Genomic DNA, 19,448 nt, shown 5'->3' with positions numbered 1-19,448 from the left:
CCAACCTCCTTTGCTATGATGCTAGCTGATTGAGAAGGATCCTGCCTCATCAAGCTTTACCTGCTGCTAGCCCTCAAGGCAATCAATCATGGGATTTTTATCATCATATACAAACTCATTATGAAGTGGCTCATCATACTAAAGCTCCATGTGGACGCACTCCAATCTGAGCCATAGATTGTCATGCACGTACACTAAGTCATTTAATTTCCTTTGTGCTACATGGTTCCTTTGTTTGTTGTGTATTCGAGAGAAAGTTGATCGGTTGCACTCATGTCCACTAGAGAGGACTGTCTATAGAGGATTCAAATTGCTAACCTTCTTAAGGTTTTTGGATGACAACTCCAAATGGAACCACAATTTAGCTGTAAATACAATCAAATAAATTAGATATTAGACAATATTTGTCAGAAAACATTGGCCACTTAAAGTTGGTGTTTGAAATACTTGGATTTATATCTTTGCTTGCCATGGCTGCCTTCTCACCAAAGTTGTAGGAGCGCTCTCTCAAAAGATTTAGTTTGTGAAATATGCATGACATATGTCATCATATATCTGTTTGAGTTGATAATGTATTGTTTCTAGTTCCCATAAAGATTAACCTACCTCCTTCGGACATCTAGAAGCATTGACCGCATAAGGCTCCATCTTGTAGATGATATTGCATAGAATGATCAATAATTCCGTATCCATTTTTATTCCTAGGCATTGCAACTTTGGATTTAGGTAGTAGACTGCCAATACATATAATTGATTTAATTAGCAATCAAAGGATTGCACAATTATATTTTAGAAGAATCAACAAGCATTGAGGACTGCACTTGGATTACCTATAAATCCAACTCCCTGCCCATCTACTAATCTGACCTCTACTCAATAAGGTTGATATACTAGTTACCATGCTTCAGATTTTCCTGCCTGATCTTGGTCTTAGCGGTCATTGTCATATAATACAAGAAGCATACATGGGGGTATCTCTCGCTATCTACAGCCCCGAGCATGTGTTACAAAGGTGTGATTGTCTTAACTACTATCTTGGTCGTTTCCAAAATTGCTGGTTTGTCAGTAACATCTCCACATGACTCCCTTTCATGCCACAACAAGGATGTCTGCTCTCTTGCCGCACTGCATTTTTTCTTGCCCTTCCTAAGTCATGAAATTGCTTCTTCATCAATTGTTGGATCTCTTTTGAACATCGCTTATATTTGACCCTTACTAAACCCATTGTTGTGAGAATCTCGTGCACTAGGATGCCCTTTTTTATTTTAACATGCGCTTAGGTTTGTGTAGTCATAATCATGACTAAATTTAACAAATTATTATCAAAAAAGGATAGCAAGTAACATGCATACCCCCAAACATACTACCTTTTTTATATTTTTTTTAATATTGTTTTATTAATGATTATTTTTAAACTAAAAATATATTTTTAATGCATAGGTCATCTTAGATCTATAGCATATTATGAAATCATTCAAACAACAAAATTTTGACATTATCTTCCTTGATTTTATCAATTTTTGGCCTATTTTAGGCATTAAAAAAAAGAGAGAAGAATGAAGAGGAGAATCCATTTCTTCCCTTATCTTTTCACAAAATCTACCCTTCCTTTAATAACTTTCAAGGAAAAGTGAGGAGAATGACATCTTGCTGCCTTTTGTATTTTAGTCATGGGATGGCTTGAACTGATTCGAACTAAGTCTTACTGAGTGGAACCAGGAAGTTCCGCTCGATTCGGAGCTCTTCAAGCTAGTTCGCACAGAGTCCCGAAATGTTTAGCCAAACTGACCCGGTTTGGTCCAGTATGTCGCAGATCGGGCAGTTTGGGTTGGTTTGGCAGGCCCTGGTGATAGGCCTGTTAATGAGCCGAGCTGCTCGGGCTCGGCTCGGGCTCGGCTCGGGCTCGGCTCGAGCTCGGCTCGTTAGTCAAACGAGCTCGAGCCCGAGCCTAAAATGAGGCTCGTTTAAATTCGAGCTCGAGCCCGAGTAGCTCACGAGCCCAAACGAGCTCGAGCCACAACAGTGAGACCAAGAAAATGGGCCTCATTTTAATGATGTAAGAGCCTCATTTGTGGTATTTAATGTAGATTTTTGTTATGGGGCTCGAGCTCGAGCTCGAAACGAGCTTTACGAGCCCAAGCCCGAGCTTTTCTTTTACCAAACAAGCCCGAGCTCGAGCTCAATACAGAGCTCGGTACCGAGCCCGAGCCCGAGCCCGAGCCCGAGCCCGAGTTCTGTGAAACGAGCCGAGCCCGAGCCTTCCCAAGCTCGGGCTCGGCTCGGCTCGTTGACAGGCCTACCTGGTGAGGCATATGCCAATGAAGGGATGAACTAGCTTTACCCAAATGGTACTAGGATATTGGTTATCTAAGATAATGGCCATTTCTATTGAAACTTTTGAATGGGAAGTCTTTTGTGCATTCTCTTATAGTTTAATTTTTGTGATAAATGTAGGCTGTGCTGGATGCAATGATTGTTGATACTTTATGTTTATGATAATGACATTTCTTAAGATCATTTTAGGGCATTTAAGTTGGCTTTCTTATTGATTTGCCATTTACTGAAGTGTATGATATGTTGAACTCGCTCTGTTTTGTGAGTTGTCTTATGTCAGTGTGGTTGAAGACGTGTTCTAGATCAAGTTATGTTCCTATATCATGAAATCCAGTCATATATAGGTACCTGAGGGCTTTAAGACTACCAATTTAAACTATATACATGTATTCAATTATCAAAATTTGAAGATATTCTCTTTCACGGTCTGCATGAATTTCATACATTGTATCCATTGGATAACTTTTTTTCTTTAAAATTTCAGAGGAAACCTTGCCCATCTGAATTAAAGTCAGTTCGCTGTGAGTTTACTGGCTTGATTATTGTATTCTAAAACCATATCCGTCACCCTTTATATATTTTTATCATTCCTCTAGATGGAATTTCAGATTATCTCAAATCAATTTGTGATTTTATGAACATTTTGATGATGAATATGGGTGTCATGTTACATTCTACCGGAGTTTGTTTCAGGATCTTTATCCCTAATGACAATTATAAACTAAATTGTTATTTATATCTTCTGGTTGTCATATGCTTCTTATTTTTAAAAAACAAATTGTGTGTCTATCTCCTAGTTCATTACCCTATTTATTTAAGTGTTTTCTGACATTCTGCTGCATTAAGAAGGTAACATGGAAATTCTGTAGTTGCTATTTGTTAAATGTGGTTCCTATCTTTAGGCCTGCCATCTGCTATGCTTATTATCAAAGGAACTTTTGGGAGACTTTGAGGCTTGCGCTGAGATGTTCATTCCGGTAAATTGCTATCATCTCTCAGAGGATGATCTTAATGTCCTGAAGAAATACTAACTTTTGAGTTAATTTACAGGTCCTTTTTAAGCTTGTGGTGATAACTGTTCTTGTGATTGCTGAATCTGCAGACAACTGTATAAAAACTGTATGGGATGATAGAACACTTGCTTACCTTAGAATGAGGCATTCATTAATTATGAGATGTGTTTTCTGTGTCTTTTACTAATATGTGACTTTTCCAGATGTTGCGTAACTGCAAAGTTGCTCGGGTGCTTCCTCGGATAGCTGATACTGCAAAGAACGACCGGAGCGCAGTTCTTCGTGCTAGGTAGGACTATTTCACATCTAACAGTCAATGTTTTGCTCTAACCATTATTCAATTATTCATATTCACTGTTTCAGGTGTTGTGAATATGCACTTCTGATACTAGAGTATTGGGCTGATGCTCCGGAAATACAACGTTCAGCTGATCTTTATGAAGATGTTATAAAGTGCTGTGTGGCAGATGCAATGAGTGAGGTGTGTGGCATCGTAATTGATCTTTTGCTAAAATTTGCTTAAAGAAAATCATGAACAGAGATGTACATAAGGTGTTAATGTTCTCCTGAAATCACACCAATACATGTCTAACAGTGCAAAAAGGAGTAGGTTATTATTCTCTTCATAACGTTAAATGAATGAAGAAAAGAAATTATTTAATTAATTTTATCCAATCGAAAAGATAATCTTTTTTGCCTGTTGTATCATCCATTATTAAAACTGATAAATGTATGGAGAATTAGATGATTGGAATAGGTTACCATTTGTCTGGTGCATGGTCTGCCGTACCGATCGGTACGGGTCGGTACGGGCCGGTACGTACCGGTACTGGAAGGAACCGGTACGGTACAGTTATATTTTTCGGTTCCGACTATTCGCAACTTGTACCGGTCGGTATCGCCCCGTACCGATCGATACCGGCCTGTATCGACCCGAACCGAACCGGTACTGGCCCATACCGACCGGCTTGTACCGATCTCAAAATTTTTTTGGCTTTTGGCCTGAACCAGCCGAACCGGTACGGTACCGGTTCGGTTCGGTATAGTACCGGTACCGTACCGGTACCGGTATCCACCGGTACGTCGGTACGGTCGGTACAGCGAACCTTGGTCTGGTGTCTGCTTGCTGTAATGAGTATTATTTTAATCTTTTCTCTTTTGGGTAAGGATATGTGCTTTCATTTAAAGATTACCTTTGTATGTTGTTCATTTACTGAAAAGCACCAGCACCCTACAGCTAGAAATTGTTGAGTGTATGTCACCTGGCTACAGGTCCACAGGAAGATTTTTTTGAAGATTAAAAGGTTCCACATATGGACATATAGCCAACCCAACAATCATACCCAAGAAAACATAGCACAGCCTTTATATACGCATGCTTTTCTCATCTCTCTTTTTTTTCATTCATATGATACAATTCCCTTTTTTATATCTTGTTTTTAATTGTACATTTTTTTTTGGCCTTCCAGGGAGGCAATTAGTTGGAATATTGAGTGAACTTGCTGAACATATGTTTATTGGTTAAAAAATGCTGTGCATAGGAGTTAATTTGGTGATTGTTGAGCCAAAAGAAAGCATTCTTGAATCTTAAAGGCATGTATAGTCATGTGAAGGCCCATTAACAAAGTGATTTAGACTACACTGTATTGGCAAGGGTATAGTTTAAATGGACCTTTACTTGGCTTCAATCTTTAGACCCTATTTCCTTGTTTAGTTTCAAACATGATTCTTGGTGTCCGCATAAAGATCCTATCATGCATGTTACTTATGGATGGCGTAGTGTTAGTTCAGAAGTCGGGAATGAGTTTGGAAGACTACTGAGCTCAAGTTTCAGTTTGAACAGCTTCAGCTCCCATTTTGAAATAAATTCAAATATAATAAAATAAAAAAAGAGAATGTAGGGAAAACAGGAAAGTAAAATAGGTCTGACTTAATTTTAGAGCATTTTGTATGTTCTGGGACTCAGTTTATGGTTTCAATGGTTTCATGTTGAAGTAAATAAAAAAGTTTAATTTTTAAAATAGAATTATATCTCTTTCTTGTTTGATGAAAATCTAAAACAAGGATTTATGTATTGCTGCATACTGCTTAGTACCGGCCATACCCTACTGGTAAGCTACCAGTACCACTGCACCCTTGATACTAGTCCCATCGGATGCATGGTACATCACCTTATTTTTGCTTTGTTGACACCAAGAAGAGTACCACCTATCAGTACAGCATGGTACTGTACCGGTAGGGTCCCAGCATAGGTATTGGTACTTCAACCCTCTATCAGAAAAATAGCAATTTACATTTTTATGAGATTTGAGCTCTGGGATAATCAAACATATGACAAAAAATTAACTTTTTTCTTTAAGTTTTATGGAACCTGGCATCTTGATTCTTCCGAATTTGTTCAAAACACGCGCTACTAAAAAAATCTAAATTTAATGCATAAAAAAAAATGCTTCACAAAGTTTAAAGAAATGAGAACAATATATCTGGCTTAATGAGTCATTTTTGGCCAAAGCTATGAAATAGGGTTTTGTTCTTGGGTATAAGCTTTCAGATTTTGTTTTGGAGTTCCTGCTGAAAATTATAACCATTGTTGATAATAGTGGTGACTGGTAAGTGATAAAATGGTGTATGAAAGGAAATAATGGTAGAGTTGTCACACTTGTAGATCACTACAACTTTGTTGGAATATAAGAATATTTTGAATGCATCTTAGTAGGATGAGAAATGAAAACCAGGCTCCCATTAGAGCAAATAGGTACATATGTTTATTTGCTTATCTCATGATTATCATATGAAGAATAGCGCAAAAACATGTTTCTCACAGTATGGTAACTGGTAAGTATATGAATTATTACCTCATGCATTTTAGAATTTAAGGCATGGTATGTCATACCGGCCTAAACCGAGCGGTACAGGGCATACCGTTCTGTACCGGTACCCGGCATACCATTCCATTCCGGTAGTCGGTACGGATTGCGTACCAACACTCAGTACATCAAAAAAATTTCGTACCACATCGTACCGACAATATGCTAGTGTGGCACCAGTATGGACTCCGGTATCGAGACGGCGAATCTTGGTTTAAGAAAATTATCAGCAAATTGTAATAAGGTTGATATTAATGTTTGAAAAATGTCGAGGAAAAATTGGAGAATAAAAAGTAGAATATGAATATCTCGATTTAAAGAAACTTGAGAGGGTCAAGGACTAATTAGTTATTTAAACAGAAAATTACCAGAGATGAAAAGTCTTGTTTAATTTAATCAGCGCCTCAGTGGAGATATTTTTGGTATCTGGATATATCATTTGTTTCATTGATAATGTATCTATCATGCCCCCTAAAGTCTTTCCTGTACTCCTAGAGATTCTATATGTGAAAATGTTTGGGATAGGTTAGCAAAATTCAAGTAATTGTTATCACAGAACGGTATCTAAGTTGAGATAGATGCATGCATCGATCTTTATCTGTTGAGCATTGGTTTTCAGCATAAATATCAATGGGAACATCCCATGTGCCTATTGATATTATTGAAGTCAAAAATTTAACATTAACAGGTCGTTAGGCTTTCCATGGTGGACTATTTGATGTAGTCAAATTTTGATACGTATGAATTTGTTCGATCATTCTTAAAAGTGATAAATGTCTTCTTGAAACTGCATAGGTGCGTTCAACTGCACGAAGTTGCTACCGCATGTTCACAAAAACCTGGCCAGAGCGCTCGCGTCGCCTTTTTTCATCCTTCGATCCTGTCATTCAAAGGGTAAACCATATTTTTAGGTATAAGAAATTCCTTTTTTTCCTTCTGAACTTTGTTTATTATTATGATGTATCTTTTTTGCAGATAATAAATGATGAAGATGGAGGTATGCACAAAAGATATGCTTCTCCTTCACTTCGTGAGAGAGGCACACAGCTATCACGTGCTCCTATTCATGCTAGTACTCCAAGTGCACCTGGATATGGTACTTCTGCTATTGTTGCAATGGACAGAAGTGCAAGCATTGCTTCAGGAACATCTTTTCCTTCAGGCAGCCTACTTTTATCACAGTCAAAACCACTCGGAAAAGGTTCTGAGAGGAGACTTGAAAGCATGCTTCATGCAAGCAAACAAAAGGTTTCGGCCATTGAAAGTTTGTTGAGAGGTGTAAATATATCTGAGAAACATAATTCCTCAATTTCACACTCAACCAGCTTGGATCTAGGTATCCGTTTGGTGGTTGATTTGCTGTTTAAAAATGAATTGATTATTTGTTGAAGTTTTGTGCTCATTATGTCACTGTACTAACTGCTGAGGATGTCCAAAAGAGCTAAAGTTTTTCTTTTACCTTTTTTCTCCTAGTGCAGGAGTTGACGCTCCATCAGCTCGTGATCCACCATTTCCTCTGGCTGTTCCTGCTTCAAGTAATCTCGCTGTACAGAATCCAGTATTGGTTGATTCAACTACAGCTAACACTTTGAGAGGTGGTATAAGGAATGGTGGTTCAAATTTGACCGTTCTCACAAACCCTCAGGTTCAAGCTTCAAGGGACCTTTCCAAATTTTCTTATGCCACTCATCTGTCATCTGATTCCTTATCAGCCCTGTCATTGCCTTACATGAAAAGATCATCTGAAAGGCTCCAAGAGGGAAGTGCTCTTGAAGATAATGCTGATGTCAGGCTATCTAGGCGATCACCTAACATGCATATAGACAGACAGTATCATGAGGCACCTTACAGGGATTCTGGATATAGGGATTTACAAAGTAATTATGTTCCTAATTTTCAGAGGCCTCTTTTGAGAAAGCAGGTGACAGGAAGAGCTTCTGCAAGTGGTAGAAACAGTTTTGATGATGGCCAGATCTCCATGAGCGAAATGTCTAGTTATATGGATGGTCCAACATCTCTAAATGATGCACTCACTGAGGGTCTGAGTCCTGGCTCAGATTGGGTAGCTAGGGTTTCTGCTTTTAGTTATCTCCGAACTCTGTTGCAGCAAGGGCCAAAAGGTATTCAAGAAGTTACACAGAGTTTTGAGAAGGTCATGAAATTGTTTTTCCGACACTTGGATGATCCTCACCACAAAGTTGCTCAGGCAGCTCTTTCCACACTCGCAGAGATTATTCCAGCATGCAGAAAACATTTTGAGAGTTATCTTGAGAGAATCTTACCACATGTCTTTTCTCGATTAATCGACCAAAAAGAGTTGGTTAGGCAACCAAGTTCAACAACCTTGGAAATTGTTGGTAGTACATACAGTATTGATTCACTGCTTCCTGCCCTTCTCCGGTCCCTGGATGAACAAAGGTCTCCAAAGGCAAAATTGGCTGTCATTCAATTTGCAAATAACTCCTTCAACAAATATGCATTGAATTCTGATGGTTGTACTAATAGTGGCTTTCTTAAGCTATGGCTTGCTAAATTAGTGCCTTTAGTAAATGACAAAAACACAAAACTGAAAGAAGCTTCTATATCTGGGATCATATCGATTTATTCCCATTTTGATTCAACTGCAGTGTTGAATTTTATTCTCAGTTTATCAGTTGAAGACCAGAACTCTTTGAGGCGGGCACTTAAGCAGTATACACCTCGTATAGAAGTTGATCTAGTGAACTTCTTGCAGAATAAGAAAGAACGTCAACGTTCCAAATCCTTTTATGATCAGTCAGATAATATTGGAACATCTTCTGAGGAAGGCTATGTTATGACATTGAAGAAAGGCCCCCATTTTGGTAGGTATTCAGCAGGTTCAGTTGATAGTGAAGGAGGGCGAAAGTGGAATTCTGTGCAAGAATCAACCCAACCTGATGCTTCCATCGTGCAGACAGCTTTTGATGAAACTCAGCAACATTCTTATCAAACTGTTGAAGTTAGCTCCGACACGGAGGTTCTTGGTCCCAAAATCAGCGAATTAAAGCTTAATACTAACTCTACATTAGAAAGTGCTGGGTCAAGGACAATTCACCTAGAAACAGATCGTAGCCTGGATCGTGAGAATTCCGTAACAACTCCATGTTTAGATATCAATAGATTGGTCAGTTTCGATGGGCACAAGGCAGCTGGTTTGACTCATGGTGGTGAAATCATTCAAAATATCGAAATCATGGATGAGAAGCTTAATTCTGTTAAGAACAGCCCTCAAACAGATAATGGACCTAGTATTCCCCAGCTTCTTCATCAAGTGAGTATTTAGGTTAATCTTATTTTTAGGAAAATGTCATTTTGCTGATGATAAACATCAGTTGAATATGATGTTCTGTAAGCTAGTTAATGTGAATATGTCTAATAATATGTAACTTTTCTTTGTAGATATGCCATGGCAATAATGCTAATTCAAGTGTCAACAAACGTGAGGCATTGCAACAGTTAATTGAAGCTTCAGTGGTTAATGATAGTTCTATCTGGATGAAGGTACATTTTTCCCCTTCATGTATAACTGATTATGTTCCATGACAAAAGCCATCTGAGTCTTATTAAAATTTTTATATGAATGTAGGCATAAATCATAGATAAAAATTGGCAGAGTTTCTGAATTATTTCAGTGCTTGAAGATTCTTAATTATGTGTAAATTGAAGTTTCTGAGTTCAATATTAAGTCTCTACTAATATAGAACGGGAAAGCCTAGTGAGGCTAGATGTTGGGGGACTTTTAATCTCCAGTGCTCATGGGTTTTGGCATATAAGGCAATACCAAGTTTCAGTTCTATGGAAGCATGGTTTTAAATCCTTGAGGGATGTCTCGCAAGATGCTGGGATGGGGTACTGTCCCAACTGCCATCGTCCCAATGTCCTGATCGGTGCATCTTGAGACATCCCCTGTCTAGGTGTTGGGATGGGGCGGGATGGCAGCAAATCCCGTTCCACAGAAAAATCGGAATGATCCCATCCCACTGGATCCAAAACTTTTATGCAGGAGTTGTTTATAAACTTTGAAAGTTAGTCTAAGCTAACGGTAACAGAATACTGGATTCACGCAAATCCCAAACTCATATTTGTTTAACAAAAGCATTATAATCTCTCAAAAATTTGTATCATTTAATAAAATAACTTTCTGTTTTTTTAAGTTAATGTAAAAAAGCAATAAAGAACTTAACGACTTTGTTTGAGAAACTTCTATCAGTGGTCATCCATTAAGATTATGATCATTGAATTCTGTCTTGTGTTGTTTTGTCTTTTTAAAATAATGTTGGTGGCATCTATAAACAATGTTGCTACAACCAAACGCCATCTAAAAGTGCTAAAGAGGTTAGCTGGACTTGGTCAAGCCCTGATCATATATGTGGTTGATGATTTGATGAATTTGATAAGTAACTGGGTGCACGTGGAGAGAGAAGGAACCATTATGTGAGCCCTACATGCAACAATATCTTGATCAATTGTTGTTCTTGTTGCCTATTTGCATTATGCACAAAGAATTGATACAAAGTGCATTTGTTGATCAAAAGTCGCCTATGTCACTCATATCTAAATCTAGTTATGATTAATTACGACTCCATTATCATTCGGCAAGCAGCATGACAATAATGACACCCTTAGATGTGAACGGACTGTTTTTTGTGGCTTAGACAAAAGATCACATATTCCAATTCACGGAGGTGCGAACAATAAAGCTCAAATCTTTATCTTTTACCAATCTTCAATTGGAGTTTGTAGCTGATTTTGTCTGCTGTCATCATGTTGATTATACAGAATAATTCTCCTATTATTTGGGTTGACTTTTATTAATTCAACTGAAATTTAAACATTTGCCAGAAATAGAAAAGTTGTGGCCAATACTGTTCACAGTTAACACTTATTTTAGTGCTTTAGTTAGTTTTAGCTGTAAATATCTCCACTTATGTGGTACTTCATTATACGATTCATATAAGATTCATGTTCATACAAGATTCATATTCTGCTGGTGATAATTTTTCGCTGTCTTCAATCACTGTTGTAAGACATCTTGTAAGAGTAGTTTAAATAATTGAGGTTTAATTCCTAAGTGAATCAGCTTCATATTGAGATACAGAGCTCATCTGCAGAAAATCTTTTCTAGGCATTTATGTGTACAACTTCCATCGCCTTGCTATCTCATTTTCCTTGCATATAAGTTGATTTTTGTTGCATATTGGATGTTTAATTTTATCTAGTGAGCCTGTATAAATATGTGAAGTATTTCTTCTATATTTGTTTTGTTCTGCAGCAACCTTTGGTAAGTAAGTAAGTTGTAGTCCTAAAGAAACTCCTTCCAGGGTCATCATTGACCATAAATACATTAGGGTAGATGGTATTGCCTATGATCTTAGTTATTACTTCAACAATGATTTTGGAACCTAAGCAAGAATTAGATTTCTCTGTGGAAAGACATCATCAGGATATGCCTTTTGGAATGTGTTGTTCGAATGCTTCATTCATGGTTTAGTGAGGTATCGCCAGTAAGATTATGTGTGGTGAAACTGGCCTAGATGCTGGGTGGTTCTGAGGACTTTAAAGTAGAACTTACCACAAGAAAATTCTGTTATGATCCTGATAATCTCCTATCGTACCTATTGATTATCAGAGTGCATCCGAATATTGAGGACAAAGCACTTGGAGGCGGAGTGATTGGAAAATATTTTCCATGAAATTCATTTATTAGTTTGTGGTTATTTGAGGAGTTTGGACTTTGGAGTTTCTTTATTGATTATATGCCAGTTGTTATTTCCATCAGAAATTAATAGTTTTTTGTGGTCTAGATTCAAAGCTTTCAAACTACTATGGCTGCGAGGGATTATACTGCTAGTAGATTCAGTTTCCTAGGAGTTAATTGGAGCTCATTGTCATTTGGAAAAGCATTATCTAGTTGGAAGTGTTGTGTCGAGAGGTATCCTCAAGAAACCTCAAGTTTCAAGTAGTAATAATGTAATATAGAGTATTTTCAAGAAGTCATCTTTTCTAAAGCATCTTGCTGGGTCAATTGGGTTTGAAAGGAGTAAAAGTCCTTCAACACGCATAGAACAAGGAAAGCAGTGGTTGAAAGTTGGGTTTGCAAATTGACGGTATTTTACTTTGATTAACAGCAGTTATTTGAGTTTTGACATTCAAGGGACTTAAAATTTTCTACTCTTTTTTTCTCTTTTCCCTTTTTTTCATTTGGGGTAGGGGGCATTCATTGGAGAAACACAAAGACATCTCCTGTTCTTCAGGTGTTTTTCATTCATATGCTTGTGGACTATAAGTTAGGTTCCTCTTAAGAATTTTTGTTAGTTCCTTTTAGTCTTATTATAGTGTCAGGCATTAGTTGATTGGATTATTGTGTTCAATGCAAAATTTATCGGAAGGAGTGTTAGCTCTCTGACACAATCTCCTGAAAGTAGGAGGAGCAAGGTGGCACCCTGTAATCTTTGCACTCTCCTTTTCTCTCTCTTTCCATTTTAGGGGCAAACCATCAATAGCATTTCCATTTAAGAGTACATTCTGTTTATATGTCATGCTGAATGCTCAAAAGAGGATTGAGATGTGGTATCATGTATTTTTTTGGAAAGATCAGAATTTTGTTGGATGAATGCTCACATCCATCCCTTTGATCTTCTCCCTCCTTTTTGAACATTTATTGTATGAGGGTGACCTGGGGTTATTTATTAATGGGTTTAGATTAGGCTTGGTAAGTTGAAGATTGAGAGAACGTAGAGGATTTGGACAAAAATTTGGAGTTAGGGTAAGTGGCATACAAGCAAGGAGGTGGGAGAACTCCAAGCTCTGATCAGACTGGCTTCCTTTTCAAGGGCCAAGCCTAGGTGTGAGCATCATCTTGTATGGGGCCTCTGCCTTTGACTGGAATTGATTATCTGGGCTAGCTTGGGGAACCCAAGCTGAGGCTCGCTGAGTATGTAGCAACCCCGAATGGCTTGCTGTGCTTTGTTAATTAGGGTAAGGAACCGTTGAGAATATCAATTTAAGATTGGAACTATAAAGAATGCATGGTGTATTGTAATAAAGTAGTTACTCATGTCAGAACCAAGTGCCTGAGTTTGTCAAATGGTTTATAAGGTGCTGAAGAATAAATTGAGTTATTGTTATAATGTATAGTTTAGATTAAAGGAGACCCGAACAAAGCAAGGTACAAATTTTTAAAAGAAGATATTACTGTGTCATAGAACATGCTAAAAGTTTGCGAAAAAGAATTTGAAGAAATTTGTTTTCACTCCAATTACCCTTTAATTGTAAAGAATGAGTGACATAGATTTCTTAATTTTAGCTCAGTTTATGGGATATGGTTTGCTGGTTAATACAATGTTTTTATTGGATCAGGGCTGTCAAATAGTTAGGAGATCCGAGATGATAGACCTCGCCAATAAGCCATGCATTGCTTATCCAGCTTAATATATAATCACATGGTCATCCTTCAACACTATCGCATTATGTATCAAATTTGTACTATGCTGGGTAAATTAACCTTTAACATTTCCCGAGACATCCATGGTGAATGTTTTATATGAATAATCATGCATATCTTGTTGGTAAATGGTATCTTTATTACAAAATTACATGATGGCATATCATGGTTGGATAGTTTTTCTGGTTTCGATATTTGTCATATATATGTTTTGCTAGAAGGCTCAAAGCCTCAAACAATTGGATGTTAGATGTTTGCACACTCTAATTTCAGTTATTGTGTCTGCAGTACTTCAATCAAATTTTGACAGCTGTGCTTGAGGTTTTGGATGATACAGATTCATCCACAAGGGAACTTGCTCTTTCTTTGATAGTTGAAATGCTAAAAAATCAGGTTTTGAACGCCTAGCTAATATTTCTTATTGCAATTATGCGAGCAAAGCAGTTTAACTATTGACATTGTTCCCTCTTGCTTGCTGATATGTTCTATTGCTTTCAGAAAGAGGCGATGGAAGACTCTGTTGAAATTGTTATTGAAAAATTGCTTCATGTGACCAAAGACATGGTTGCAAAGGTATTGTACTTCTTTCTTTTCTGCTCTAGCTGGCCTTGCCATTATACTTTTGTTGTATATTAGTTCATTTGTTCTGTTGATCTCACAGATTTCAAATGAAGCACAACAATGTTTGAATATTGTGTTAGCTCAGTATGATCCATTTAGATGTCTTTCAGTAAGTGAATCTCACTGTAATTGTTTATTAAAATTGAATTAATCTTGTCCAAACTTCAAACCAGACATTTTCATCATGTGCTTTTCTTTTCTTCTTTGCAAACTCTGCAGGTTGTTGTACCTTTGTTGGTCAGTGATGATGAAAAGACCCTTGTTATTTGCATTAACTGTTTAACCAAGGTGAGTTATAATAATCTAGCATCATAAATCATCCTAAATAGCTGTCTTGATTGTTCTCTAACATGTATGTTACTAAGCCTCAAGAAATTTATAATGTAGACTATTGCGGTGTAAATTTATTTGCATATGAACTGCAAAATTAGCCCAAACTTCATCATAAAAAACTATAAGAAGTCGTATAGCTCTGTTTACCATAAACATGTTCATGTTGTACCTCATCTTCCCACTATCAAATGTTACCATAAATATCATTATCCCTTTAACTACCATAGTTATCTTAGAAATGGTACAGTTGTAATTGTCATTGCAATCCTTGCTTCATTTTTCCCACATCCAATCAATCAACATTTAAGTGGAATAACATGTTGATAGTGGGAATGAATACAATTTCTGTTTGTTGAGGACAAAATTCGAGCTAGGAAGGTGGTTTTTTTTCGAAGGTTTGAAAGTTCTGATCTCACAGCTCGACCTTATTCTTGTGAGCAAAGGAGAAATTTAGGTTCTTTGGTTAAGTGTTATGATGGTTTAGAGCTTTTGCTTGGCTTTCCTCTTTGAGAGGATAGCAAGTTGAGGTTCAGAGGTCCCAATAAGAGAACATAGATCTTATATCTGTTAAGAAAGAACAAAAGAAGAGGAAATAAATGCAGACAAGTAGATTTTGGATAAAAAGAGAGATGACAGGGTATCCTTTTAAGATAGTCAAAGTTTTGTTTGCATTTGCGTTATTGATTTTTTTAACCCAATCACATCAATTTCTTATAAAAGCATCGTGCTATGTGACTGAAGCCTGCATAAGGTAAAGTCGTATACAGTTTCTGTTCTAAATCAGACTTAAAATTAAACTTGCTCCTTGTAATTAAAAATAGCAACAACGATGGTAACAACTGGTGCACTAATTTCTGAATAGAGGCTATAAGTGTCATTTGTAAAGTTAACATTCTAACACTGAAGCAATTAAGACTGCTAATTAACATTCTAACGTGGAAGTTTCTTTTCAATTTTTTCAGCTTGTTGGTCGGCTTTCACAAGAGGAATTAATGACTCAATTACCATCATTTCTACCTGCACTTTTTGATGCATTTGGAAATCAAAGTCCAGATGTTCGAAAGGTATAGATTTTACTTCCTTTAGACAATGTCGGTAGAGTTGTATTGGTACATTGTGCATTTTCTACTCTACAGTTTATAATAATGCCTATTTTATCATTCATAAAATGATTTTTTGGGGCATTAGACGTGAGCTTGGAACTTTAAGTTGTCACTTTTCTTATGAAGAGAGAGGAAAAAGAAATTAAAACTCCAGGTTATTAATTTTTATGAATGTTGGCAAATTAAATAAGTCGAGACTTATTTCTAATGGCAAAAGAAGCATGATGATCTATGATTCCCATCAGCAAATGGGGAAAATGCAATGCCTATTCAGTAGCGTGCAGGGCCAAAAAATATAAAAATGTATATTAGATTTGTTCACCATTGTAGGAATACCATATAGAGAGAATAGGGTGAACACATATTGGAAATTATATGCTAGTAAATATGTATAACATACCAGTACAATGAAACCACCAAACAACAAACAACCACCCGTGCCTGCATAACCCATTCAATAAAATGGTTGGGTAAGCTCAGAAATGACACCATTAACCTGTTAACCTGTGCTGGCATGCTTAAACCCATGTGGACTCAAGTACCCTGATAGGTAAATCTATTAACTAATGTTAATCTATTTATTGTCACAGCTAATTAACTTACAGCTTTATCATAATACATGGACATGATTTTAACATATAGTTATGTTCATATTCCATACATAGTTTAATGAATTTATAATGGGTTGCTTTCAGTTTCGGTCGTAATTGTGTCGATCCAACTTGATTATTAAACGGGTCGATCCAAGTCGAGCCTGTCAGCCTCTAAACCCTAACCTGACCCAATAAACAGGTTAGTCATGTCAAACAATTTATGACCTCGCCCTGGTTATGCCCAAGACTCTGCTAACCTTGCATCAAGTTCGTCTCATGTTGGTGCATTTGGTTGAGTATTTCTGCCCGTCTGTCTAGTATGTTTCACTACTTCTGTTCTTCAGCCTTCAGTTGTTCTATGCAGTTTTTTGAATTGTGGAAAGTTGAGTTAAAGTAAGATGTTCTCAACTACCTGTGGTCAAAGGGAGCTTTTTGTGTCTTGATATTTCTTTTTATTTTAGCATTTTGTGCTGATTATAAAGGTTATCTTAGCTATTTAATATGATCCAGTGGCTGAGATGGGGAGCAGATCCATGATCCTAATTCTAATCACTAGTCACTCAATGACATTGCCTCCTTCGTCGCCTGTCTTTTATTCCATCCTTTTCTCTCACCTTTCCCCTTCTTTAGAGAGCTGACATAGGTCCTCTCTAACATAGTTTCCTTTCTGTTGGCGATCATGATGCCCATATGGTTTTGCTTGTGTCCAACCCTTGGCTGCATCATTGGATCCTTTATTGCATCCATACCCCTCTCTGCGTATCAGTAAATTGATCCAATCTCCCATGGCTGCTTTCTCATTGTTGCCCCTTGGAGACCACCAACTAATCATTTGTCCCTTTCTCTCACTGCCTCTGCTCAACCCTTATGGGCAAAGCCTGATCTCAACCTTCAAAGCTTATGCCAAGCTCTTGCCAACCTATTCGGTTTTCTATCTGGCCTGAGCTAGGCCTAGCTTGCTCCAGTTTGGTTCATTGGCACCCTTAGTTGCACCGTCTCTCTAGCATTATCATCGTTGTGTCCATTGTGAGAGCAAAGGAATGAGAACCATATGACACTCTTGAGAGGGAAAGGAACATGGAAATTATGTTTCAAGTGGAATGAGTAAATGGGAAGAGAAACAAATATTGATATCTCGTATTATATGATACATTATACTATATTTTGAGGACAATGTGTTAATATGATATAACCAGGAAACTTGTGAAGCAGTTAGTTACTGAACCCATCTCAATAAGGTTTCAGCTCGAATTCCAGGCACTGGATCTGTTGGTCAACCCAATCTGATCATTTCTGAGACCCAAACCTCAGATCTGTCTTGAACAGGCATATTAGTGATCTACTGCCCCCATTGGACAATTGAGACCTCTAAAATCCACTAGCCTAATTTTAGTGGTCCGTTCCTTTAAAAGTGACATTCAGGTTTTCTTCATTTTAATTGTTCCTTCTTTAAAAAAAAAAAAAATAGGAAACTCTGCATATACATGTATTTTTTGTATCAATCTTTTTGAATATATATGGTTACTCAGTGTTTAAATATTTAGAACCTGTATACACCAATAATAACATATTCCCCTGCAAATTTTAGTACATCTGCAATTCTACTTGCCCTATTACTCCCTCATGTCTATTAAATTCTATAACTATGTGCCTATTCAAGGTTCCTATAAAATCATCTCTCTCTCTCTCTCTCTCTCTCTCTCTCACACGCGCGCGCGCGTATTCAGTATGATTGACTAAGAAAATGCAGTTGGACTCTGATTTCCCAACTCTTAGATGGCATCCATTTTTTTTTTTTTTTTGCTAAACCGGGCGATCTATACAACACGTGTATGGATACACCCAATAAAATCGGAAAACAAGACATCCCGGAGCTCCCGAGGCAGCTCCCCGTCCCCAGCCCATAAGGTGCTCCCGACATGGTTGGCCACATACGTGGCCACCCAATCCGCAGCCCCATTGGCTTCTCGAAACACATGCTTCGCCTGGACCACCCCTCCGTCCCTCGTCATCAATCCGATATCGCGGACCAAGGGATGGTCGGCAGCACCGGCTCTCAGACCCCCCTGGATCCAATGACCGTAGCCGAGTCACCCTCCAAGATGACAGATCTAGCTGAGAGCACATGCTGAGCGTGTCGAAGACCCGCCCAGGCAGCTCTCAGCTCCGCTCCAGGGACCGTACAGTCAAATACCTGACAGCCTCCTGCCGCCACAAGCCTGGAGGTAGGGTCCCGAATAACAAAACCCGCTCCACCTATCGTGCCACCATCCAGCACGGACCCATCAAAATTGACTTTGAGGAAGCTTGGGGGTGGGGGCTCCCAGGTGAAAAACACCGTGTGAGAAGCTGCCGAGGCAGAAGGGGAGCCCCAGATATCCCGAGCTATCAAAAGTCCGTCTAAGGAGACAGCACAACTAAACTCTGCCGCCTGCGCCCGGGCGCTCTCCGCCACGAGCCTTGGCGACTTGCTCTGCTCACCAAAGGTTCGAGCATTCCTAGCCAGCCATATCTGGTATGCTGTGCAGGTCGCTCTAACCGCCTCTTGGCGAGTCAATGGGTTACCCGACCACCCGCGGATAGTTCGTAAGAACTGGTCCCCATGGGTCCAACCATCCCATGGCAGCCCCGCCGCACACCACGCCGCCCTCGCCCATATGCACTGAAACAGTACATGGTCCACCGACTCTTCAGCTCCGCATGCCCCGCACTCTGAGGGCAACCTCAAACCCCGTTCGCTCAATACTGCTCTTGTCGGAAGCCGAACCCAAGCAACCTTCCATAAGAACAGTGCGACCCTCGGATGGAGGCCTAGGCGCCAGACCCAGGCACAATCCGGCCCTGGCTCATGCTCTGGCCGGAGCACACGGGAGAGGTCCCCCACCCTCACTCCGGTCCTGCACGACGTGCTCCACACCCGGGTATCCGGACCCACATGCCCCGGGATCGGAAGGGACCTAACCCTCTCAGCCAAGTGTGCCCCAAACATGTAACCCACCCTATCCTCATCCCAGGCAACCCCGCCCGGGACAAGGAGGTCACAGACCCGCAGTCCCTCCACTGCCTCGATGTCAACCGTAGTCGGCCAACGTCTCAAGGGTAGGGCACCCACCCATGGG

General features: G+C 38.8%; 1 protein-coding gene across 3 annotated transcripts in view; it reads left to right on the top strand.

Moving 5' to 3' along the window:
- LOC103722142 (CLIP-associated protein-like) overlaps positions 1 to 19,448 on the top strand; it is a 32,458-nt gene that overhangs the window by 9,499 nt on the left and 3,511 nt on the right. Inside the window, exons 8-21 of one of the 3 annotated variants that reach the window (XR_015976317.2) lie at positions 3,237 to 3,311; positions 3,385 to 3,453; positions 3,551 to 3,636; positions 3,711 to 3,828; positions 7,010 to 7,108; positions 7,190 to 7,550; positions 7,693 to 9,506; positions 9,635 to 9,736; positions 13,595 to 13,729; positions 13,968 to 14,072; positions 14,178 to 14,252; positions 14,341 to 14,409; positions 14,520 to 14,588; positions 15,596 to 15,697. Coding sequence is in view for 2 of the 3 variants with exons in the window: in XM_008812586.6 (XP_008810808.3) it covers positions 3,237 to 3,311; positions 3,385 to 3,453; positions 3,551 to 3,636; positions 3,711 to 3,828; positions 7,010 to 7,108; positions 7,190 to 7,550; positions 7,693 to 9,506; positions 9,635 to 9,736; positions 13,968 to 14,072; positions 14,178 to 14,252; positions 14,341 to 14,409; positions 14,520 to 14,588; positions 15,596 to 15,697 (3,144 nt within the window). In the remaining variant the exon portion in view is untranslated. The remainder of the gene's footprint in view (positions 1 to 3,236; positions 3,312 to 3,384; positions 3,454 to 3,550; positions 3,637 to 3,710; positions 3,829 to 7,009; positions 7,109 to 7,189; positions 7,551 to 7,692; positions 9,507 to 9,634; positions 9,737 to 13,594; positions 13,730 to 13,967; positions 14,073 to 14,177; positions 14,253 to 14,340; positions 14,410 to 14,519; positions 14,589 to 15,595; positions 15,698 to 19,448) is intronic. The other 2 variants (XM_008812586.6, XM_088718339.2) reach the window with 2 other exon arrangements.

Source organism: Phoenix dactylifera, chromosome 3, assembly GCF_051530095.1.
Source record: "Phoenix dactylifera cultivar Ajwa chromosome 3, Ajwa_hap1_PhDact_Kaust_v1.1, whole genome shotgun sequence".
Lineage (NCBI taxonomy): Eukaryota > Viridiplantae > Streptophyta > Magnoliopsida > Arecales > Arecaceae > Phoenix > Phoenix dactylifera.
The sequence above is the reverse complement of the archived record's forward strand: the minus strand, read 5'-3'. Positions and strand labels throughout refer to the sequence as shown.